Genomic DNA, 25,529 nt, shown 5'->3' on the forward strand with positions numbered 1-25,529 from the left:
TTAACGATCGCGGGCCCGCCACCGTCACGAAATTCCCGCCGCGCCGGTACACTTGCCGCCATTCTCAGTGAAAGCGATGGACGATCTGTATCGATAAGGCTGATTGAGCAATCGATGCTTGCATATTTCGGTCAGGGGTGGGGGGAAACATCGGCAACTTCTATGCGATGCTAATAGGAACTGCTGTCGATATGCTATCGACTTACATGTCTGTTGTTTACAAAAAAAAATACCGCGAACAAGAAGTTTTCGCGCCAAAATTAGTCAATTCCAGACTAATTAACAATAATTATGTTGGAAATTAACCAGCATATCTTGTACCGTTGGATTAACTAACAGCAGTTGTCATCGGTCTAGTGGACTACTAGTTTTTGCCATTTTATTGGACGATGAAGCGCGGTGGGACATTTGCTAACCACGGCAGAGGCACGCACCCCCCCTTTGGTTGCCGCTGTTTGACGATGGATTGTTGCACATAATTAGTGGAGCTTCCTAAAAGTTGTTTTCTTGGTAAAAAAATATACTCATAACGAATCTTTCTAGGCATGGTCCTCCCGGCTGCGAGGACGCCATCTATGCGCCTTCAAACTCAGAGAAGAAGCGCCGCAGCCTCTTGGCAGAGGCTCTGCCACCAGGATGGGATCCATGGATGCCTCATTGCGTGGCTACAAGTGGCGTGAGTGTCAGATTCTGCCACAACTCATCCTTTAAATATAGCTTTAATTGCAGGTACACATACAGTGTCCACGAATCGCTGGGACAAACCAGCTCAAATGCGAGCTCAATGGATGGGAAAGCCACAATTTGTTGCCGTTTCAAACGGCGTCACAAAATCACCCTGCCCCGTGGTAGAGCATTCAAATTCAGAGAGCAAAAAACTCCAAATAGTAACATCCATTCACCAGCAGACAGAGACGACGCACCAGATCGATTCGATTCGATTCCATGCATTTCCTCAGAGCAAAAAACCAGTTTTTTCCATTTGTTTGGCTTCGATTCCGTTTCGTCTCCGAGCAGCCAGCCAGCCGGCCGGCGAAAAACGAAGCATACACCAAAGAGAGAGAGAGAGAGAAGACAAACAAAAGTAAACAATAAACGGTGAGAGCACAACAAAAGCTGAAAGAACAGATTACTTCATGCTCCAAGGGGGAGCCAGCCGAAGACGAACGAGAGACAATCGGGTCGGATCGAATCGGACACGAAGAGACCCCGCGACTCGTGCGAGAGATTAAGGTTTCTTCTGGGAACGGATCGGATCGGATCTGGGGTCGGTCTCGAGGAAAACTTCTCGCTGCAGTGACATCACTTGCTCGCGAGGAGCCATCCAGTGCGGTTGGATGGGCTCTCTGAAAGAAATACCAAAATAAAACGAAACGAAAACCGAACCAAAAGATAAGAAAGTGAAAATCGACAAGACAAGAGTGAAACCGGAAGCAGGGTCTTTGGAAAGGATTCTCCTTATCGCCAGCCCAAGAATGGGGCTACCAGTGCCTGTGGGTGTGGCCCTGTGCCTCCTGCTAGCAATAGCCCAGTGCCAGGCGGAGCTAACGCCTCCGTACTTCAATTTGGCCACGGGCCGCAAGATCTTTGCCACTGCCACATGCGGCGAGGACACCGATGGACCCGAGCTCTACTGCAAGCTGGTGGGCGCCAATACGGAAAATGATCACATTGATTACTCGGTCATCCAAGGACAGGTACGACAAGGGACAGCGCCACCAACGCCCCAAAAACAAAAAGAATGGTTTTTTTCATGGGTATACATACAAGATCGTGTGTGTGCCCCATGTGTTGCACGTTGGACTCTAAAAATACTCTGGAACTGGAACTCTGTGGATTTTTCTAACATGTGTGTCTTTGATCTTTGCCATTCCTGCAGGTCTGCGATGTGTGTGATCCGAATGTGCCGGACAAGAATCATCCGCCAGAGAACGCCATCGATGGCACCGAGGCCTGGTGGCAGAGTCCGCCCCTGTCCCGAGGCATGAAATACAATGAAGTCGATTTGACCATCAATTTTGAACAGGTAAGGCCAATGGCAGCACCACCAGAAGAAAACGCACAAAAGAAAGGACAGCGAGAGAGAGCGACAGAGGCAGAGGCAGAGGCAGAGAGTGAGAATGCAACTTGTTTTTCGGGGTTTCAGGTTCCTCTTTGAAACGTGTTGGCTCTTGTCTCGTAAAATTTCGAAAACAATTTTTAATGGGTTTCCACTTCGACACACGACAGCAGAAATCGCCTAAAAGCAAAATAGTCCGAACCCCATTGAAATGTTTTGCTGATGTCTGGATGTTCTGGAGCTAGGGAGTTTTTTCGTGGGGTTATCAGCGGAGTATAGTTTTCTATATAGTACATATATACTCTTACATATATGTATGTGTGCATATAGAGCAGAGCAGAGATAGAGATATGTACTCGTTCATTTGAATGAATGAAGGGAGTCTCGGCTTACATGCTGCTCGCTTCTGTTCGCTTAGAAGAAACCCCAGAGCATTGACTCTTTTTTGTGTTTTTGTTTCTGAGGCGATAAGCACATGGGCATGGAATCCGCAGCATGATGCGACACTCGAGAACGAGAATTGGGAGCACCAGAAAGAAGTCTGCTTATCGCCGGGCCAGCGACTAGCAGCCTGCTAGAAGCTACATACAGCGGCTTATCTTCTTGAAAGAAATGTCTGAAATGTACTCGTACATACATATAGTATGTAGTGTTCCCTGAGGTCAAATCCATGTGGCAGCGGAAGTGGGATACGATACGCATGTGGGGGCAAGGCAAGGGTTTTCTTCCATCATCTCTCATCATAGAATAATTGCTCCAGAACATGATCTCATCTTCCGTTGCGGGGGCAGGCATTCATTTGCGAGAATGCACTTGGCACTTCTGTGCAGTTTCCCCAACCAGAGAATGCCATGTCTGTAGTTACATATATTGTACATGGTTTATATTTAGCTGACTGGGCTTTTTCGGTTCATTTGGAGCTTCGTTTAAGGGCGAACATGTGGCGTGAGGCGTAATTATGCTGTGGCGAAGATCTCTCTGCACTCAGGCAAGCATTTCAATGAACTGCCAGCAGAGAATATCAGAAATCTAAACAAATCAAAGAACATATGTATATGTATGTATGTGTGTACATGCCTGCGAGTACATATATGCATGGGTGTGTGTCTGTGATCCGTTTGTATGTTTTTCGGTCTCCCTTTTCAATTGAAACCAAATTGAAAAGCAAATAAAGGCCCAAAGAAAACCAAATAAACGCCAGAGAACGAATGTTTGGAGTTCCTCCCCAGTGATCTCATGCTCCCGTGCTCCCATGCTCCCAGTGGCCTCTGTCTGTATCTGTGAGACACATACGAATGTACATATCTGTATGATAAATTTCAATGAATTTGTTTGCTTCCCCTTGCACGTGCCCGTTCCTTGCAGGAATTCCATGTCGCCTACCTATTCATTCGCATGGGAAACTCGCCACGTCCTGGTCTCTGGACGCTGGAGAAGTCGGTGGATTACGGCAAGACCTGGACGCCATGGCAGCATTTCTCGGACACGCCCGCCGATTGCGAGACGTACTTCGGCAAGGACACGTACAAGCCGATCTCACGGGACGACGATGTCATCTGCACCACGGAGTACTCGAAGATTGTGCCGCTGGAGAACGGAGAGATACCCGTGATGCTGCTGAACGAGCGTCCGAGCAGCACGAACTACTTTAATTCGTCGGTGCTGCAGGAGTGGACCCGTGCCACGAATGTGAGGATTCGTCTGCTGCGCACCAAGAATCTGCTCGGACACTTGATGTCCGTCGCGCGGCAGGACCCCACGGTGACGCGTCGCTACTTCTATTCGATCAAGGACATCTCCATCGGTGGGCGCTGCATGTGCAACGGCCATGCGGACACCTGCGACGTGAAGGATCCGAAGAGTGCGGTGCGAATACTCGCCTGCCGCTGCCAGCATCACACCTGCGGCATCCAGTGCAACGAATGTTGTCCCGGCTTCGAGCAGAAGAAGTGGCGCCAGAACACCAATGCGCGACCCTTCAATTGCGAGCGTAAGTACACGATGTGTGGTCTAAACGAATGATTAATGATTCCCCCTTCTCCTTTCCCTTTCCCTTCCCCCTTTCCCTTTCGTTTGCTTAGCCTGCAATTGCCACGGCCACAGCACGGAATGCAAATACGACGAGGATGTGAACCGCAAGGGTCTGTCGTTGGACATCCACGGCCACTACGATGGCGGTGGCGTGTGCCAGAACTGTCAGCACAATACCGTCGGCATCAACTGCAACAAATGCAAGCCAAAGTACTACCGACCCAAGGGCAAGCACTGGAACGACACGGACGTCTGCAGTCGTAAGTGGGGCGACAACGAAGAGTGCAACCACATGAATGGTCTTTTGATTTTCGCTAACTCTCGTTCTCCACAGCCTGCCAGTGCGACTTCTTCTACTCGACGGGCCACTGCGAGGAGGAGACCGGAAATTGCGAGTGCCGTGCCGCCTTCCAGCCGCCCAATTGCGATTCCTGTGCCTACGGCTACTACGGCTATCCGAACTGTCGCGAGTGCGAGTGCAATCTGAACGGAACGAACGGCTATCACTGCGAGGCGGAGAGCGGACAGCAGTGCCCCTGCAAGATCAACTTCGCGGGCTCCTACTGCAAGCAGTGCGCCGAGGGCTACTACGGGTTTCCCGAGTGCAAGGCCTGCGAGTGCAATCAGATTGGATCCATCACGAACGACTGCAATGTGACCACCGGCGAGTGCAAGTGCTTGACCAACTTTGGGGGCGACAACTGCGAGAGATGCAAGCACGGATACTACAACTATCCCGCCTGCTCGTGTGAGTAGGGCTTCCGCGGAAGCGAAGCTTCTATCCGTTGCATGTCCATGATGCACTGTTTCTTGTTCTCTATTCAGACTGCGATTGCGACAATCAGGGCACCGAATCGGAGATCTGCAACAAGCAGTCGGGACAGTGCATCTGTCGCGAGGGCTTTGGCGGTCCCAGGTGCGACCAGTGCCTGCCCGGCTTCTACAATTATCCCGACTGCAAGCCCTGCAACTGCTCGAGCACCGGCAGCTCTGCTATCACCTGCGACAACACGGGAAAATGCAACTGCTTGAATAACTTTGCTGGGAAGCAGTGCACCCTCTGCAGTGCCGGATACTACAGCTATCCGGATTGTTTGCGTGAGTTTTGACGGGCGTGCAGGTATGGCTAGAGGCGGTTCTAATGTGGGAGGGTCTCCGTTTCAGCCTGCCATTGCGACTCGCATGGCTCCCAGGGCGTCACGTGCAATGCCGATGGCCAGTGCCTCTGCCAGCCGAACTTTGATGGCCGTCAGTGCGACTCGTGCAAGGAGAGCTTCTACAACTTCCCCAGCTGCGAGGACTGCAACTGTGATCCTGCGGGCGTGATAGACAAATTCGCTGGCTGCGGATCGGTGCCCGTGGGTGAGCTCTGCAAGTGCAAGGAGCGCGTCTCCGGACGCATCTGCGACGAGTGCAAGCCCCTGTACTGGAATCTGAACATCAGCAATCCTGACGGCTGCGAGAACTGCGATTGCTGGACAGACGGCACCATCTCCGGACTGGATACGTGTGCCTCAAAGTCCGGCCAATGCCCGTGCAAGCCCCACACCCAGGGACGGCGCTGCAAGGAGTGCCGCGATGGCACCTTCGACCTGGACAGCTCCTCGCTGTTTGGCTGCAAGGACTGCCAGTGCGATGTGGGTGGCTCGTGGGCCAGTGTCTGCGACAAGACGAGCGGCCAGTGCAAGTGCCATCCCCGAGTCACGGGCCGCGCCTGCACCCAGCCCCTGACCACACACTACTTCCCGACGCTCCATCAGTTCCAGTACGAGTACGAGGACGGGGCCCTGCCATCGGGCACCCAAGTGCGCTACGATTACGATGAACAGGAGTTCCCGGGATTCAGCAGCAAGGGCTACGTGGTGTTCAACGCGATACAGAACGAAGTGCGCAACGAGCTGACGGTGTTCAAGTCCTCTCTGTATCGCATCGTCCTGCGCTATGTGAATCCCAACGATGAGAACGTGACAGCCACCATACTCATACAGTCGGACAATCCCCAGGAAGTGGATCAGAAGTAAGGCATCGGAAAGACCTCTATGGGGAAATATCCTGTAATATCTGTAATTTCGCATCTTTTCACAGCGTGAAGGTCCTCCTGCAACCGACAAAGCAGCCGCAATTTGTCACCGTATCCGGACCCAAGGGCCTCAAGCCCTCTGCCATTGTGCTGGATCCCGGCCCACGCTACGTCTTCACCACGAAAGCCAGCAAGAATGTGATGCTCGACTACTTTGTGCTCCTGCCCGCTGCCTACTACGAGGCCTCCATTCTCACGCGACAGATCTCGAATCCCTGCGAACTGGGCAACATGGAGCTGTGCCGCCACTACAAGTACGCCTCCGTGGAGGTCTTTGAGCCCGCGAGCGTGCCTTTCCTCATCGGATCCAATGGCAAGGCGGCCAAGCCCGCCGAAGTGTACAGCGACCCAGAGCATCTGCAGATCGTGAGCCATGTGGGAGATGTGCCAGTGCTCAGCCGATCCCAGCCAGAGCTCAATTACATCGTGGATGTGCCACATAGCGGGCGCTACATCTTCGTGATTGATTACATCAGCCACAGGAACTTCACGAACACGTACTACGTGAATCTGCGACTGAAGAACGATCCGGACTCGGAGACGTCTGTGCTCCTGTATCCCTGCCTGTATTCCACGGTCTGCCGCACTTCGGTGAATGACGATGGCCTGGAGAAGAGCTTCTACATCAGCAAGGAGGATCTGCAGCCAGTAACCATCTATGTGAGTGCCACTTAACACTTAATCTGTCCGCAGAAATGTACCCATAAGTCCCGCGCCCGTTTCAGGCTGATATCTCGGATGAATATCGCGTGCCCATCATTTCGGTTACGGCCATTCCTGTGGAGCAATGGTCCATTGATTACATCAACCCCAGTCCCGTCTGCGTGATCCACAACCAGCAGTGCTCAACGCCCAAGTTTGTGTCGGTGCCAGATTCCAAGAAGATTGAATTCGAAACGGACCATGAGGATCGCATTGCCACGAACAAGCCCCCATACGCGGTGCTCGACGAACGCGTTAAGCTCGTGCATTTGGACAGCAAGCAGGAGGGAACCATTGTGATAGAGTAAGTGCACCTCTAATCAACAGATATTCGTCTCTATTTAATGGGTTTTGATGGGGGTTTTTACTGCTAATTGAACTCTTTCTGTTTGAATTCCGCTTTGAAATCGATTGGCCCGCCTATCGATCTATGTGGGGCGCGTGCGATAGTGCCATCGATAGCTGCTTTCAGGCTATGTATATTGGGGATATTCTATGTATAATTCTAGAATCTAGATAAATAATATTCTAATGATGCTCCCACAGTTCGAAGGTCGCCGAGCCTGACCGATATGTGATTCTGGTGAAGTACTACCAGCCGGATAATCCCAAATATCAGGTTTACTTCACCTTAACGGCAGCCAAAAACCAATACGATGGACACTTCGACATCCAGCACTGTCCCTCGAGCTCCGGCTGCCGAGGCGTGATCCGTCCTGGCGGGGAATACGACTGGTTCGACATTGACGATGAGTTCCATTTCACAATTACGGTAAGAAGTGCCTTCTTCCTCGCTGGAAAGTGTTTGAACTTGTTTGAACGCCACTGAAACCCGTTACAGAATGATCGTCCGCAAGGCGTTTGGCTGGACTATCTGGTCGTGGTGCCGCTCAAGCAGTACAACGAGGACCTCTTGGTGGAGGAAACCTTCGACCAGACAAAGGAATTCATCAAGAACTGCGGCCACGACGACTTCCACATCACGCACAACGCCAGCGAGTTCTGCAAGAAGGCCGTGTTCTCGGTGACGGCGGACTACAACAGCGGGGCATTGGCCTGCAACTGCGATTATGCGGGATCGACGAGCTTCGAGTGTCGTCCGTTTGGGGGGCAGTGCCAGTGCAAGCCGAATGTGATTGAGAGGCAGTGCGGCACCTGCCGCAGCCGCTACTACGGATTCCCCGACTGCAAGCCCTGCGAGTGCCCCACCAGTGCCATGTGCGAGCCGACCACAGGAGAGTGCATGTGCCCCCCGAATGTGATCGGGGATCTGTGCGAGAAGTGCGCCCCGAACACGTACGGCTTCCATCAGGTGATCGGCTGCGAGGAGTGCAATTGCAACTATCTGGGCATTGCCAATGGCAACACGCAGTGCGACATGTTCAACGGCACCTGCGAGTGCCGCGACAACATCGAGGGACGGGCCTGCGACGTGTGCGCCCATGGCTACTACCAGTTCCCGCGCTGCGACCAGTGCTCGTGCCACACGCCGGGCACAGAGCTGGAGGTCTGCGACAAGATCGACGGCAGCTGCTTCTGCAAGAAGAATGTCGTGGGACGCGACTGCGATCAGTGTGTGGACGGGACGTACAATCTGCAGGACAGCAATCCCGATGGCTGCACCACGTGCTTCTGCTTCGGCAAGACCTCGCGCTGCGACAGCGCCTATCTGAGGGTCTACAATGTCAGTCTCCTGCGTCAGGTGTCCATCAGTACGGCGGAGTTCAACCACAACAACAAGACAATCGAATTCGAGCTCTGGGCCGTGGCCCCCGAGGAGCTGCAGCTGAACGAGACGACGCTCCAGGCGGACTTCACTTCCCGCGAGGTGAGCGACGAGCGTCCCGCGTACTTCGGGGTCCTCGACTACCTCCTCAACCAGAACAGTCACATCTCCTCTTATGGCGGGGATCTGGCGTACACGCTGCACTTCACCTCCGGCTTCGATGGCAAATCGATCGTCGCACCCGATGTGATCCTGATGGGAAAGGATAAGGTCTTGGTGCACCAAAGCTACGAGCAGCCGAGCAGGAATATGCCCTTCACCAATCGCCTGCAGATGGTCGAGTCGAACTTCCAGACGCACGCCGGAAAGACCGTCTCCCGGGCGGACTTTATGATGGTTCTGCGCGACCTGAAGGCCATCTACATCCGGGCCAACTACTGGGAACAGACGCTCGTCACGCACATCTCGGATGTGTACCTGTCGCTGGCGGACGAGGATGCCGATGGCACAGCGGAATATCAGTTCCTGGCCGTCGAGCGATGCTCCTGCCCGCCGGGATATGTGGGCCATTCGTGCGAGGACTGCGCGCCCGGCTACTATCGTGACCCGAACGGACCCTACGGCGGCTACTGCATCCCCTGCGAGTGCAACGGCCACTCGGAGACCTGCGACTGTGCCACGGGCATCTGCACGGGCTGCCAGCACGGCACCCAGGGCGAGCACTGCGAGGATTGCGTGTCGGGATACTATGGGAACGCCACCAATGGCACGCCCATCGACTGCATGATCTGCGCCTGTCCCCTGCCCTTCGATTCGAACAACTTTGCCACCAGCTGCGAGATCTCCGAGTCGGGCAATGAGATCCATTGCGAGTGCCGTCCCGGCTATACGGGACCCCGCTGCGAGTCCTGTGCGAATGGCTTCTACGGGAACCCCGAGAACGTGGGCGATGTGTGCAAGCCCTGCGATTGCTCTGGCAACATCAATCCCGAGGATCAGGGCTCCTGTGACACGCGCACGGGCGAGTGCCTGCGCTGCCTGAACAACACGTTTGGGGCCGCTTGCAACCTGTGTGCGCCCGGCTTCTACGGGGACGCCGTGAAGCTGAAGAACTGCCAGAGCTGCGACTGCGACGATCTGGGCACCCTCGAGTGCGATCCCTTCGTGGGCAAGTGCACCTGCCACGAGAACGTCATCGGCGAGCGCTGCGATCGCTGCAAGGCCGATCACTACGGCTTCGAGTCGGGCCTGGGGTGCCGCGCCTGCGACTGCGGCGCCGCCTCGAACTCCACGCAGTGCGACGCCCACACGGGACACTGTGCCTGCAAGCCGGGCGTGACGGGCCGCCAGTGCGATCGGTGTGCAGTGGATCACTGGAAGTACCAGAAGGAGGGCTGCACCCCATGCAACTGCAATCAGGGATATTCGCGGGGCTTCGGCTGCAATCCGAACACGGGCAAGTGCCAGTGCCTCCCAGGAGTGATTGGCGATCGGTGCGATGCGTGCCCCAATCGGTGGGTGCTCATCAAGGACGAGGGCTGCCAGGAGTGCAACAATTGCCATCACGCGCTCCTCGATGTCACCGACAAAATGCGCTACCAGATCGACAGTGTCCTGGCGGACTTTGGCAGCGTGACGCTCGCCTTCTTCACCAGCCAAAAGCTCAACTACTACGACAGTCTGGCGGATGAGCTGGTACCGAAAATCAAGGCCTTGGATCCCACCAGCGTGGACCTGAATCCATCGAAAAAGTCGAACAGCGATCTGGAGGCAGACGCGAAGTCCTACGCAAAGCAAGTGAATCAAACGCTGGCGAACGCCTTAGACATACGCGATAGGTCGAGCAGCACTTTGGGGAATATAACCAGCGCCTACGACGAGGCACTGAAGAGTGCGGACCAGGCCAGAGAGGCCATTGCTGCCGTGGAGGCGCTGTCCAAGAATCTCGAGACAGCGGCCAGCACGAAGATCGATGCGGCCCTGGAGCAGGCACAGCATATCCTGGGACAGATTAATGACACCCAGATCCAGTTGGTGGCCAACGAGCAGGTGCTGGAGAAGGCGCGTCTGCTGTACGATGAGGTGGACGCCCTGGTGCAACCGATCAAGGAGCAGAACAGGAGCTTGAATGCCCTGAAGAACGACATTGGGGAGTTTAGCGACAAGCTCGAGGATCTGTTCAACTGGAGCGACCAATCGGAGACGCAGTCCGCGGAAGTGGAGCGCCTAAACGTCGTCAATAAGCAGTCGTTCGACAACTCCAAATTCGCCACCGTCTCGGAGCAGCAGCAGGAGGCGGAGACGAACATCCAGGACGCCGGGAACTACCTCATCAACGGGGACCTCACACTCAACCAGATTGGCCAGAAGCTGGACAACCTGCGCGATGCCCTCGAGGAGCTGAAGTCCGTCAACAAGAACGTGGACGAGGATCTGCCCTTGCGCGACGTACAGCACCAGGAGGCGGATCAGCTGACGGCCCAGGCGGAGATGAGGGCCGCAGAGCTGGCCATCAAGGCCCAGGATCTGGCTGAACAGTACACGGACATGACGGCCCACGCTGAGCCCGCCATCAAGGCAGCCACCGCCTACTCGGGCATTGTGGAGGCCGTGGATGCGGGCCAGCAGTTCAGCCAGGACGCCATCACCGCTGCGGGCAATGCCACACAGATCACCGACGGCATCGAAGAGCGGGCGGGCCAGGCGTACTCCGAGTCGGCGGACCTCCTGCAGAAGGCACGCCAATCCCTGCAGAAGGTGCAGGACGATCTGGAGCCGCGACTGAACAGCTCCGGGGGCAAGGTGCAGCAGATCTCGCAGCGGAACAATGCGACGGAGCAGCAGCTGAAGGATATCAACATATTGATTGCCCAGCTGCCGGCGGCGGCGCAGCGGGACATGTGGAAGAGCTCGAATGCGAATGCCAGCGATGCCCTGGAGATCCTCAAGAATGTCCTCGAAATCCTTGAGCCTGTGAGCGCACAGACGCCCAAGGAGCTGGAGAAGGCGCACAACATCAATCGGGATCTGGACTTGACCAACAAGGACATCTCGCAGGCCAATAATCAGCTGGATAATGTCGAAGGCTCCGTCTCGAAGCTCGTGGAGCTGGCGGAGGACGTGGAGGATCAGCAGCAGCGCGTGGCCACCCAAACGCTGCAGCTCGGCCAGGACATTGAGAACCTCAAGCGGCAGGTGGAGACGGCCCGCCAGATGGCCAACAACATCAAGGTGGGCGTCAAGTTCCGCCCGAGCACCGTCCTAGAGCTGAAGACCCCCGAGAAGGCCAAGCTCCTGGCCACTCGCACGAATCTGTCGACCTTCTTCCGCACCAACGAAAAGTCGGGCTTCCTGTTCTTCCTCGGCAACGACAACGCCACGGCGCAGAAGAACAAGGACTTTGTGGCCGTGGAGATTGTCAATGGCTACCCGATACTCACCATCGATCTGGGCAACGGACCGCAGCGCATCACCAACGACAAGTACGTGTCGGATGGGAAGTGGTACCAGGCCGTGGTCGATCGCGTGGGCTCCGTGGCGAAGCTAACGATTCGCGAACAGCTGCCGAACGGAGAGGTTGTGGAGCACCAGAGCGAGCCCAAGCAGCTGGAGGGATCCCAGAACATACTGCATGTGGACCGCAATAGTCGCCTGTTCGTGGGCGGCTATCCGGCTGCCCCAGACTTTGCGGCGCCCGAGGATATCACCGCCAACTACTTCAATGGCGACATCGAGGATCTGCGCATCGGTGACGAGAACGTGGGCCTCTGGAACTTTGTCTACGGCGAGGATAATGCCGAGGGAGTTCGCGAGCGGGACGTCCTGCTCGAGAAGAAGAAACCGGTGACGGGGCTGCGCTTCAAGGGCAAGGGATTCGTTCAACTGAATGCCACGTACAACTTCAAGAGCCGATCGACCATCAAATTCAACTTCAAGGCCGACAAGGACAGCAGCAACGGGCTGCTCTTCTTCTACGGCCGCGACAAGCACTACATGTCCATTGAGCTGGTGGACGGGGCCGTCTTCTTCAACATAAAGCTCGGCAACGGTGGCGTCTCCTCGGGCAGCAGCAATCGCTACAACGACAACAAGTGGCACACCGTGGAGGCTGGGCGGGACGGGCGCACGGGCCTGCTCAAAGTCGACGATATCCTGCTCTTCCATGAGACAGCGCCCGCAGAGGCCGACGAGGAGCTGCCTAAGCTGCGGCGCATGTACTTCGGTGGATATCCGCGACGATTCAACAACTCGGAGATTGTCCGGCAAAACTTTGATGGCTGCATCGACGATGTGATCATCTCCGGCATTGTGGTGGATCTCACGGAGTACGTGAATGGCACGGGCGTGGAGGAGGGCTGTCCCGAGCGGTTCTCCACTGTCCTGTCCTTTGCCCCGAACGAGTATGGGTTCCTGCGCTCCCACAACATCTCGTCCGACAATAATCTGCATTTGAATCTGCGCTTCAAGACCCTCCAGCCAAAGGGCATCCTCTTCTACGCCACAAACAATGATCAGAGCTCTGCCATTGGCCTCACGCTGGACGATGGCTATCTGAAGCTGAGGAGCCAAGGCAGCGAACTGGTCATCGATCAGCGGCCCTTCAACGACGGCGAAGATCACGTGGTCACAGTGCAGCATAATGCCGGGGAGCTGCGTCTCTCAGTGGATGATGAAGAGGAGGAACGGTAGGTTATCTCTGGTGGGAATCTCTGCTTTCTTGAAATCTAATCTGTTCTTTTTTCCTTCAGATTGGGTTCCCCAGAGCCCCTGCAGATCGAGGCGGGTGATATATTCTTCGGGGGTCTCCCAGATAACTACCAAACACCGAGGGGTGCCCTCTCGACACTGGCGTACTTCGTGGGCTGCATCAGCGATGTCACCGTCAACGACGAGATCATTAATTTTGCCAACAGTGCGGAGAAGAAGAATGGCAACATCAATGGCTGTCCACCCGATATACTAGGTAAGCGCTTGAGCTGATTGCAGCTGATTGACGCTGATCCCTTACGATATTCATGTGTGTTGTTTTGTGTCCTTCCTGGCAGCCTACGAGCCGGATCTGCTGCCCAACTACTATCCAAGTGGCGCCAATGAGCTGGAACCGCCATCGCCGGGCAGGATAACGACACACAAGCCCCTGGCCACAGCGGCTCCAACCACGACGAGCACTACCACGACCACGACTACCACCACAACTACTACTCCTGCCACAATCACTAGCACAACGGTCCGGACGACACCAGCAGAAGCAGCAGAAATAGTGCCACAGAAAACACTGACCACTCGACCCACACCGAAGATGAATCAACCGAGCGACAAGCGCTGCAAACTCCCAGTGGATCCCAACTATGATGTGGATTTCGAGACGGCTGGCTACCGCTTCTACTCGCTAAGGGAACAGCGGCTGGAGATCAACTCCCTGCCGGTGAAACTGAAGAGCCATCACGATGTGAGCATCTCCTTCCGCACAGAGCATCCGAATGGACTCCTGTTCTATGCGAGCAGCAAGCAGAAGGATGACTTTGTAGCAGTGTATCTGCTGGATGGGCGGGTGACCTATCAGCTGAGAGTGGGCGCTGGCTTGACGGCGAACATTACCAGTGAGGCGGAGCTGAACGACGGCAAGTGGCACACGGTGGAGATTGTGCGCACTGCTCCACGGGTGAGCCTGATCATCGATCAGACGATGCAGCCGGGCTCGGTGGAGGTTAGCCAGGAGCGCAGCCCCCCTGTGTTCTCCGTCGAGATGCCCATCTTTGTGGGCGGCATAACGAAGTTTGTGGAGTCGGAGCTGAGGCGACACACGTACTTTGGGGGCAACACTTCGTACTTCAATGGCTGCCTGACGGACATCAAGTTCGATGGCGTGGCCCTGGAGACGGAGCCCACAAAGTACTCGGTGGTGCCATGCTCCGAGCAGGTGGAGCGGGGAGTGTTCTTCCACAGCAGCTCCAACCAAACAACGCCGCCGTACGTGAAGCTCTTCGAGCGCTTCACCGTTGGCGCCGAGATGGCCATCAGCTTTGATTTCCGTCCCCGAGAGCCGAACGGTCTGATATTTTCGGTGCACGGCAGGAACTCCTACGCCATTCTTGAGCTGGTGGACAACGAACTCTTCTTCACCGTCAAATCGGATATAAAGAGCACTCTCGTGACCAATTTCACGCTGCCCGCCAACGAGAGCTTCTGCGATGGCAAGACACGCCACGTGCAGGCCATCAAATCGAAGTTTGTCATCAACATAGCCGTGGACTTTGTCAGCTCCAATCCGGCAGTGGGCAACGAGTCCTCTGCCCTGACCAAGACGAATCGTCCTTTGTTCATGGGCGGACACCATGCCTTCCAGAAGGCGCCGGGCATCAAGACGAAGAAGACCTTCAAGGGATGCATCAGCAACGTGGAAATCAACAAGAAAGCGATTCGAATTACGCCGAACATGATCACTGGCGACATTTGGCAGGGCTACTGTCCTCTCAACTAGAGAAACAAAGAGAGTGAGCAGTGGAAGAGACCCTAGTGAAGGACCCTCGCAAAATGCTAAAAGGACAAACGATTTTGGATTCTATAAAATAAGAAACTATGCCCAATGGACAATGGAGTGAATGTTGACGAAACACGCAATCGATGGACAACGAAACGAACAAATTACCAAAACGAACAATACACAATCGACAGGCAAACGTAGGGCCTGGGGCTCCTGCACTTACGTGGAACCTCAGCACATCTGCCAGTCGTATAAGCAATGTAGATTCTAAGCTCTTTCTTTGTGCCAATTTTTATCAGAACTTATATATTTTAATTCCTTTGTATTTTTCAATTCTTTGAGAGAGCACCACCAAAGATTGTGGAACGCATACAGAGCCGAATGAACAGCTTACGCTCTCATTCTCTTCGTTAGCCTTCCCCCTGGTAATCTACGATCTTCGCCATAGCTCTCTCTCTCTCTCTCTTTTGCATTTGTATTTTGCCTTTGAAATCAACTAAATAAATATTAGAATCATTAAATATCCAATTAAAATAGCAACGGTGCATGCTTTTTGAATTTCGGAGCAGAAAAAGCTGAAAAAGAGCGGGAACGAGCCTTGTGCCCGAAATCAAAAGGCTATAAGGCTATTCAAGCTATAAGTATACCCTGGAGAAGAACAAAGCTAATGAAAATGAAGTCTAAGGTTACTTCTGTGCCCCCGAAGTGGAAATCTTTCGGCGTGCTTGCAGATAGAGGGACAGCAATCCCAGCGAGGACATTAGGACAGTATGAGTATGAGTATCGATGATCTGCTGCATGTGGTGTGTCCACAGCGGCATCTATTTCCTATTTTAATCATTTTTAAACCCACTGAAATCGGTATTTGGTTTCTTCTAGTAAAGACGGAAGCTAGGCAGTAGAGTAATCCGTTATTCTTTCAATTCAGACTGCATGCAGATAAATATAATTTCATCGCCTATTTTATTCAAATTTGTCTATCTCTGTCTCCCTCTCTTTCATTTCTCACACCAACACCAGACGTTTTGTCTCGCTCCCCTACGCCAGACCGTGCACACTGCACGAGGAATAGTGTGTGTGAGAGAGAGAGAGGGAAAAAGATATATTGACTAAGCGGATGGATGGCGTAGCGTAGCCACCAAAATTTCATTTGTTCCTGGCTTCTGGCTATAAAATGTATCCGATCTGATCCATCGATTCCGCAATCTTTTTTCTGATTCTGCAATTTCGGTTTTCTTGTATCTTTAAAATTTTGAGTAGCATTGATTTTCGTTCTTTGTGGATCGTGTGTACTTTTTTTAGCCTTCTCGGATGCACGGCATGCATTTCAATGTTGCATTCACGAGCAATCATAAACCAATTGGAAGCAGGACACGCCCTCGAGGGCGGAGTAAAACATTGTATCTTTTTGTTGATGGTAATGTTATACATACATATTTATTCAGATATAGTATATATAGTTTCTCAATTATCGACGAATCATTAAATGGAGTTTACAGTATAGCAAATATTTTGAAAAACCAGAAAGAGGACTTCTTTCCAGTTTTTCCGAATATTTGCAACATGTGTATAGAGGGCATCGGATCGGATCATATATCCCGTATATGTATGTATATTTATGTGTACTTTAATTTACTTAGAAATGTTGCAGATCAGATCTATTATTAGAGAGGTGGGGGAAATAGAGTAAAAACAAAATCTATTTAAGTCGGAAATTCCAACCGCAGCTGAATTTTGTAATACACGTAAATTTTGTAATTGAGAAAACAAACATGCGATTTACGACCCTTTTTAGGATCTGCAAAAAATTATCCTTTCTTTGATTCTGAACTCCATTCTCTGTTCTGTTCTTTTGTTCTTATTTGTAGTTGTTGAATTTTCTTGTCCTAATTTTTGACCTAACACATTTCGTGGTGAAAAATCATAGAACAAAATCCTATGCTGCATATTTTTTCTTTATAAATATAATATTCATATGTATATATGTATGTATATGTTTATGAATGTGTGTGTGTGTGTGTGTGTATTCAATGTGTGTGTGTGTGTTGTGTTGATTCCTATTTTGTTTTTGTTTTTGTTTTGTTTTATTTTAGTTACTGCTTAAACGCTAATCACTAAGATCACCCGAGAGAGATACAAACGCACGCGAACGCGACCGGATTCCGCGATGAATCCGGTTTAAGGTACAACGAAATCACGATTTTTAGTTTCATTTAGTTTTGCAATTGGTTTATTTTGTATTATTATTAATAGTTTTCAAGTATTTTTTTCATTATTATTTGGGACTCGGGGGCGAAAGTCCCTTATTTTTTAGAGTTTTTTGCTGTTTAGTTTTAGTTTGAGTTTAACGCGACGCGAACGAACGACCCGAAGTTACATTATTATCACACGTTCCCCCTGGTTTTTGTTTTTTTTTTTTTCTCGAAACGAAATAAAAAATTAACACAAACTTAAACGAAGTTTGCATTTAATTACATAATACTATTACTTAGATTTACTTGGTTTACTCATCATTTATCTCCTTAATCTTTTTGTTTTATTCTGACTGAGTTTTGGTTTTAGTTTCTCTATTCTCCTCTTTTTTTGTTTTTTTTTTTTTTCATTTGTTCCGCGACAATTTCAAAGACTTTTGTTTCCATTTAGTAGTACATTGTTTTTACACCCTAATCATCGAATAATTGTAAAAAAAAAATACAAATTTCTGTACAATATAAATGATTATTTGGGAAAGAGGATCTTACGCAAAAGACGAAAGCCTATACAATACAAAATGAAAGCAAAAGTTTTCGATTAAAATTATATGTAGTACTCGTATAATGATAATTTTAATTACACTTGTCCCTATACAACGCAAACAAATTATATAATAATACTTTAAAAAGTGATCAGTCAATTGTTTTGTATTCAGTTATTCAGATCGCACAAAAACAACAAATTATTATACTCAACGAAATCCTAATCTCAATTTTCTTCCTATTTTTTCTCTCTTTAAAATAAAAAAACATCTATAATTTTGTAAATAAATATCATCCGTAGTAATGTGTGTGTGTGTGTGTGTCTGTGTGTGTGTGTGTAGTGTATAAGTAAATTTTTGTATCTGTAACAGTTGCATTTTGTATTGTATTATTGTAATCCTTGTATTATTTGATTTTTGTTTTTCCTTTTTGGTTTACCCGACGAGATAAGATACCACGCACGTGACGACTGACGATTGACCGATTACCGATTACGATTTTACGAACGGACGAGAGCGACGAGAATACGCGAACGCGAAGAACCCGAAACGCGACGATTTTTTGGTTTTTATTATCATTATTATCCATGAAAGTGTTGGGTTTCAATTGTGAAATATAAATCGTTTGTTGATGAATGCTGTTTGTCTTTGAACGGATTTGTTTTTCTTAATCTTTTTTGTTTTGTTTGAACATCAGTCTTTATTTTGATTTGTAAAAGTTTTGGTTTAGCTGAATCTTTTCCACGTATATTCATTTGCAATTTCTATTCACTTTCATTTCACAATTAGCCCAACGCTTTCAGTTAACGTTTATAGTTTAACGCGACACGAGATACGACGATCGATTTGATTTTTGTTTGTATTATTATTATATTCATGAATTACCGAATGGGGAAAACACCCGTGTGTCTACCCATTATTAATTTCCCTATTTCGCTTGGGGCTGATTCTGAGTGTATTGTTGGGCTGTTGGGCTGTTGGGTTGTTGGGTTGAATATGTTCTATAGCACTTGGATCCGGTTAAGTACGTCCGGAACACATCATGTCATCTATGGATATACTTTTGTTGTTTTCTATTGATACTTGATCTAAACAGACGGACAGGACAGGACAGGACAGGACAGACTGCCTAAAGAAGCTCTTGGCCAGATCTAGGATCTGCTAATCTTTTTTTCCTTTTTTGTTTTTTTTTTTTTGGATATATGCATGCATGCTGGATATCTAGCTCAATCTCTATAAGATATATCGATATAGTGTATATGTGGTTATGCATATGGTTATGTGGTTTTATGTGTGTTTTTTTCTTTTCTTTTGCTGTTTTCAATTTCAATTAATTAACGTAACATTCGAACAGCATCGAATCGGATAACTTAGGGCTGTGTTAAAGATTAAGACGAAGCTACGAACGTTGCTACGACGCATGCTTGTACATAATTGTCTAGTTTTAGAACTCTGTCTCCTGTCTGCTCCGCTCTGCTCTGCTCTGCATTCCGCTGGCTGATGTGGGCTGCTTAGATGTTGTACATGGTGACCAGGCGCTCGGCCAGTGTTGGCGGGAATTGTTCCACAAATCTACGCCAATTTTCCTCACCCACCTGTGTCTTGAAGCCATGGAGAATCTATGGGATGCGTTTACTCAATTAGCATCATTTACAGGGTTGTGTTTATTTCAAGGGAGCGCCCCTTACCTTCTGGATCATCTGCTGCAGATCTTGTGGTGGATTCACCCACGAGGCAATGGCATCGCAGAAGAATATGAAGTCGGGCACCACGCCAGCTGGATTCACCGTGATCATATTACACATGCCACGAAAGGCCGAGTCCTTCTCATCATTGTCCCGGATGTGTCGCAACGATGTGCACCTGTATACCGAATGGTTTCGGGTGGAAAGATCAATGTGAAATCAAGAGATTTAGTAATTTTAGAACGGGCACTGGCATTGGTATTGGTATCGGGGGAGCGACCCGCAGGCGAAAGTTCAAATGTAAACGTTTGAAATTCCAGTCAATTTGTGAGGCGACAGGCGAGAGGCGAGTGGGAGAGTACAAATGATAGATGAAGTGTGTGTTACTGGTGGGATTGTTTGATTGATTGATTGGTTGTTTCAGTGTTAAGCTCAATTTACGGTAAGGCGATAGGTAGAGGAAAAGAAAGCATAATCTAGTTGAATTGAATAAAACGTGTTACACACCACTGTCGCACAAATTCGGGCAAATAAGGAGCCACTTCAACCGGGCACACATAACCTAGACGACCGATTGTTATTGCTAAAATGAACAGAAAACAAAAGTTGAAATCAGAAAATCATATATTAACTATAAATAAATCAATAATTAACACAGATATTTAGATTCGATTCGATTGATAGTACACACTCAAATTGATATATAAATTATCGTATTTCTTAGAATATCTATATCTATGCATGTGGTACGGGTATGTGAATGGATTTCGGTTCGAGACAGAAAATAAGACAGAAACAAATGTTCAAATATTCCACATACACACATACATACAGAGATATATGTTAGATAAATATTATTGATACACATATACATGTGTTCATATACATACATATATGAGCATATATATACACATATATATATATTTAAACAGCAGCTTCTCTTTTGAAATCAATGACGAGCCTCCTCGAACCACTCACCTGTGTTCTCCAGCAGTGTCTTGGGCGTATTCGGACGATTGATTATAACGAACAGATCGCTGAGTACAAGATGTATGTACTGCTTTGTTTCCTCGCCTGGAAATCGATCAAAAATTAATCTTCGTTTATTCCGCGCTCTACTCGACTCGAGATTGGGCCATCGAAACCAAAATTGAATTATACATGTAAAAAGCCCCCAAAACTCACCCAATTTCATGCATATCTCTCCTATGGCCCAAGTGGCATTATTGCACACCGAAATGAAGTCGGGATTCAGATTTTGGCCCAAAATGGGAAAGAACTCGGCCATAAAAGGATGCACGTGGGGGAAACAGGCCTTGGTTAGATCCCCCAGCAGTGCAAACGACGATTGGCGCACCTTAAAGAACGATTTGCTAATGAGATACAATCCAAGAAAAGGCTTTCAGTAACCCACCTCTGGGAGCACATCTTGCATGCACTGATAGAGCAGATGCATGATGTTGCTGTTTGCCACCAGTGTCTCAATGTGACGATCCAGGCCTTCGGCGAGGCCCGACAGCAGATCCAATGCCACAATCATGCGCTCCTTGTCCGGATGATCCGTTGTCTGGTTCTGTTTGCACAGCTACAAGTACAGGCTAAAGTAAAATCAGAGATTTTGGCAATGAAAACACACGCACCAATTCCTGGTTAATAGTCTGCTCAATCAGGGATATGCAGCGTCTGTACACTGGATCGCAGTAGGGCAGAAAGCCGGATTGCAGGGCTGTGGCAATGCTCGAGAGGCATTCTAGGAGTGGGAACAGGTCCTTGTCATCGTCCTTCAGCAGATTCCACTTGTCGATCAGAGGCGGCATCAGAATGTCAATGTACTGCGACTTATTGAGATGATGGCCCACCGAGTCGGCCAGGGTGCCTACGGCATCGTACAGGATCAGCAGATTCTTGTGCTGGTACTTGGAGAAGGCAAAGACGAGCGTCTTGAGGATGTACTCCAGATAGGGGACCAGCTCCGTGCAGGCCTCCTCCTCGAGGGTAGCAAAGGCCGAACAGGCGGCCTCCTGCACGCGCTTGTTCGAGTCGAGGATGCGCTTGAGCAGCTCCTCCATCAGGGGCTTCAAGTATTGATCGTGCGGCTGGTTGACCACCCAATTGGCGTACCGCGAGAGCGTCCAGCAGGTGATGGAGCGCACCAGGGCCTTCTTGTCGGACAGACAGCTGATGAGGTACGGAATCAGCTCCGGCAAATGTTGAATCATTCCCTGCATGCAGCCCTCGGCAATGGCGCCCAGGGCCAGGACGCCACTCTCCTTGATCACCCACTCCTGGTGGAAAAGCGTCTCCTTCAGGATGGGCAGCACAATGGGCAGACAATCCTCGCGGAACACATTCGCCAGGACGTCCAGAGCGGCCGCACTGCACTTGCGTAGATTCCACTCCGATAGAGAGCTGTCATCGTCCAGGCCATCATCGTAATCATCGTCGTCATCCTCGCCGGCGGCACCGGCCTGGCCGCCGCCCGCCTCCTGGCCGCTCTTGATTGTGTGTGTGCGGGACTTGTGGAATCGTGGGCGTATATCCTCCTCGCGATCCGGCACCATATCATCCTCCTCCACATTTCCCTTGAGCAGGATAATATCAATCTCCGAGTACCTCATGCCGCGCACCAGTATGGGCGCCAGCTGCGCCAAATAGGGGGCCAAAACATCTTTGCAGATACTCTGTTCGGCGAGCGACAACCAAAACTCAGATGCCTCCAGGGCCACACCTTCATCGGAGTCTTGGGTGCGCAGCAGCATGTACTAAAACGGAGATGGTGGTTAAAGGTGGCCAAAAGATTGCCTACATTGTTGGGGAACTTACCTCGATTATCTGCGACATGTGCGGCATCAATCGATCCATGCGTACCTCGAGCAGCATGACGAGTCCGTGGCAAACGTTCTTGCGCACCTCGTGATCTTCATCGGACGACAAGTGAAACAGATTCTCAATGAAGGAGTCGATGTTGATCATAAGCGCCTGTGAGCGATTAATGATGAATTGATTGATGCAAGCGATGGCATGGGAACGGATCTTGGGGCTGGTGTGCTTGAAGTACTGCAAGAACTTGGGAATCATCACGTTCAGGGGTCTGTTCAGGGCAGCCGAGTCTAGGATCTCGGCGGAATCTTCGCATATCTTCTGCAGAGCACTAAATGCACCCTCGCACACATTGAAGTCTGGATTATCGAGCATCTCACAGAGCGACGGCAGCAGCTGGGGCCAGTTGTGCAAGCCTCCATTGCTGGCAATCGTCGTGATCAGTATGCCAACTGTGGCCCGAATCAGGGGCGAGATATCGCCCACAGCCTGCAGGCATTCGTGTTTGATATACTCGACGATCTCCGGCTGCAGAGTACTGCCATGAATGCGGATGTTGTTCTTTAGGATTAGGCCGCTCAGCGACCGTGTCGGCTCGTCTTCTGTTTTTAGTTTTGTCAGCACGTAGATGAGATAATTGTTGAAGTCTGGATACCGATTTAATTCCTCCAGTTTCTACAGCACGAAATACAACGCATAGAAATTAATAATCAAAAGGTTCCTCCTTTCCCCTCTTGGATTTGCGGAGAGCTCTCACCATTTGTACGGCCATTTGGGTCGCTGTGTCCGGGGATTGAGATTCTTTCAAGATCGCAATGATCTGCTGCAGACCGTCTCCTTGTGGTTCCCACGTCATTGTGCAGCTCTTCTAAAAATGCACACAAACTTGAATTTTCGAATTTTAATTCTAATTCGGCGGCAAGTTGAATGCCCTCTCGAAAGGGTAGGACGGACAGACGGACGGACGCACGGACGGATGGATGGACAGAGAGACACTTTGTTCGAGGCCACACTCCCCTACACATTCGCACATTCACAAACACACACACCCTCGCGCTCACAGACACTGTGTGCAAACTCGCGCAGATGCACATGTATTTTGCAGTACATATGTGCATATAATATTTACATCATCTGCAAATTGCCCTAATCGCATTTATTTTAAGTATCTCGCCCGATTGTTGCCTCCCTGCGGTGGTTTTTTACATGCGTGCGAGCGAAAGAAATACTTTTGGTGGGCGCACAAGCACAAGCCACACAAAAATTTCCTTCAGGAGCACCCGCCTATCACCGCCATGTTCTAGCACGGTATTTCGCAACGGAAAAACACTATATAGGACATTAGATGTGGTTTAATTAATCACCTTCCACTTACTGTTTATAAGGGGTATGCGTTAAAACCAATTCACTGGAAAAGTACTTGAACTTTTTCTATAAATTTCTCTTTTTCGCCTTTTCTTTGCACAATTATCAGGGTTGTGTGGGATATCGATTGGTTTGCTATTGCCACTGAATGTTCTTGGCGCAAATGTTTATATTTTTTTGGAATGTGTTGAGAGCTAAGTATTGTAATGTATTGTTTTTCATGGAATACTTGTCCTGTCGAATGTCAAAAGGATTTTATATATTGTATAAATTGTTGCTCCTAATATGGTCACACTTAGGGGTGGCAGCGGTCTCTATAGAGAGGTTATCGAATAATCGCAGCTTCAACCCTAACACAATTTTGTTTGGGTTTGAGACCAGACAAAAGACATTAATTTTAAATTTAATTTTTAAATGTATATTTAAGAACAAGGGATACAGAAACTTCCACACGCAGGTTTTTTAATTTTTGCTATCTCAAATCATGCTTCCGTGCATCATTTATTCCAACGGACTGCACTTAAATCCTTGTTTCTCATTCACTTTCAAACCATTTCTATTTGGCGCCCTCTTCAAATCGGTTAAGGCTCTCTTCGATCGGACATATTGATTGGAACTGCATTTCCCAACCAGTGCAAAGGTTGTCGGCAAAAATAGACCTTGGTATTCAAGGCTGAACCATTTTAAAAGCCGAAAGCTGGAGACTTTTGTTACTTGGTATTGAAAAGTTACTTTAATATGTATTTGATATACACCACATATAATATATCCCTATAAGCTTATTTTTTCATGTGGTTGGGCTTAAATTTAGCGCACATTAACGGAAACGGTTTGTAACTAAAACGGTTTTGAAACCGAAACGACGCGATTTTTGCTTTCGACCGATAAAAATCGTCAAAAGCGCATTGCAAAAAGTTGCAGCAAATATTAATTTGATGGCCCGATTCATGTGCCCAGAAAACGAGTGTTCATGTCCCGCAACATGGGCAACTTTCTGCTTAACCTAGGGAAAAGTATATTATAGAATTAAGAAAATGTTTGTCATCCCAGGCTCCGTAGGTATCAGGATCGAAATAAATATATACAAGATACTAATAATGTACTTGAATATGTCTAAAGAATATCAATTTGAGAAAATTTCTTTATAAATTACGTTATATCTTCATATAAAATTATCGAAATACAAAGGCCTATACACGCAACATGTCTTCAAAAACCAGCAACACTGCGACTGTTTTTTTTGTTGAACTTGTTTGTTTAAACCTTGTTTTAGACAAAATACAATAAAAGCAAGGACTAAAAACTACCCAATCTTGAAGAAAATTTATTCATCAATAGCATTCAATTATGTGGGCATAACTAAGGGTTTTAGTTACCCAGAGTTAGTCAACGGAATCTCTAAATTGAGCAATATGAACGACAATCCTCTTTCGTTTTTTTGTGTGACCTATTTCGCTAAAACCTTTTTTTGCTTGACCATGTTTGCTAAGACCTTTTTTTAGACAAGTTCCAATAAAAGCAAATATTTAGAATAAATCATTTAAGTACAAAATTGATTCATAAATCGTACACAATTAGTGGGCAGGGCTGAGGGTTCTATTTAGCTAATAATATTCCACGTAATATCAAAATTGAACAATAGGAACGACTATCCTCTTTCGTTATTTTTTGTTTGACCATTTTCGCTAAAACCACTTTTTACGTAAAATTCAATAAAAGCAAGTGTTTAAAATAAACCAGTCAATTAGAAAATAAGTTCATTAATCGTATAAAATTAAGTGGGCATGGCTAAATGTTCTATATAGTTAGTAATAACCCAGGGAATATCAAAAACGAGGAATAT

At 49.1% G+C, this 25,529-nt stretch overlaps 3 protein-coding genes across 3 annotated transcripts; 2 read left to right on the forward strand and 1 right to left on the reverse strand.

Annotated features, from left to right (window-relative positions):
- Positions 1 to 222: 222 nt before the first annotated feature.
- Positions 223 to 1,162, forward strand: LOC117186648. The gene is made up of 4 exons (XM_033387690.1): positions 223 to 399; positions 544 to 676; positions 730 to 848; positions 909 to 1,162. The coding sequence occupies exons 1-4, from the start codon at positions 390 to 392 to the stop codon at positions 1,100 to 1,102; spliced, it is 456 nt and encodes a 151-aa protein (XP_033243581.1). The 5' UTR covers positions 223 to 389; the 3' UTR covers positions 1,103 to 1,162.
- A 147-nt stretch (positions 1,163 to 1,309) lies between these two features.
- Positions 1,310 to 15,622, forward strand: LOC108165480 (laminin subunit alpha). Its single transcript, XM_033387689.1, has 13 exons — positions 1,310 to 1,697; positions 1,880 to 2,026; positions 3,425 to 4,049; positions 4,141 to 4,350; positions 4,425 to 4,838; positions 4,916 to 5,188; positions 5,255 to 6,107; positions 6,176 to 6,830; positions 6,896 to 7,176; positions 7,419 to 7,644; positions 7,714 to 13,283; positions 13,347 to 13,561; positions 13,644 to 15,622. Exons 1-13 carry the CDS (start codon positions 1,476 to 1,478, stop codon positions 15,077 to 15,079), a joined length of 11,127 nt encoding a protein of 3,708 aa, XP_033243580.1. The 5' UTR covers positions 1,310 to 1,475; the 3' UTR covers positions 15,080 to 15,622.
- A 1,887-nt stretch (positions 15,623 to 17,509) lies between these two features.
- LOC108165485 (transportin-1) lies at positions 17,510 to 23,949 on the reverse strand. The gene is made up of 10 exons (XM_017301538.2): positions 23,697 to 23,949; positions 23,079 to 23,189; positions 22,325 to 22,996; positions 21,142 to 22,263; positions 20,916 to 21,086; positions 20,687 to 20,858; positions 20,480 to 20,575; positions 20,009 to 20,084; positions 19,505 to 19,679; positions 17,510 to 19,435 (listed from the first exon to the last, which is right to left on the reverse strand). The coding sequence occupies exons 2-10, from the start codon at positions 23,175 to 23,177 to the stop codon at positions 19,328 to 19,330; spliced, it is 2,691 nt and encodes an 896-aa protein (XP_017157027.1). The 5' UTR covers positions 23,178 to 23,189; positions 23,697 to 23,949; the 3' UTR covers positions 17,510 to 19,327.
- Between the last annotated feature and the right edge of the window lie 1,580 nt (positions 23,950 to 25,529).

The sequence above is a fragment of the Drosophila miranda genome, chromosome XR (genome assembly GCF_003369915.1).
Source record: "Drosophila miranda strain MSH22 chromosome XR, D.miranda_PacBio2.1, whole genome shotgun sequence".
NCBI classification, from domain to species: Eukaryota; Metazoa; Arthropoda; class Insecta; order Diptera; family Drosophilidae; genus Drosophila; species Drosophila miranda.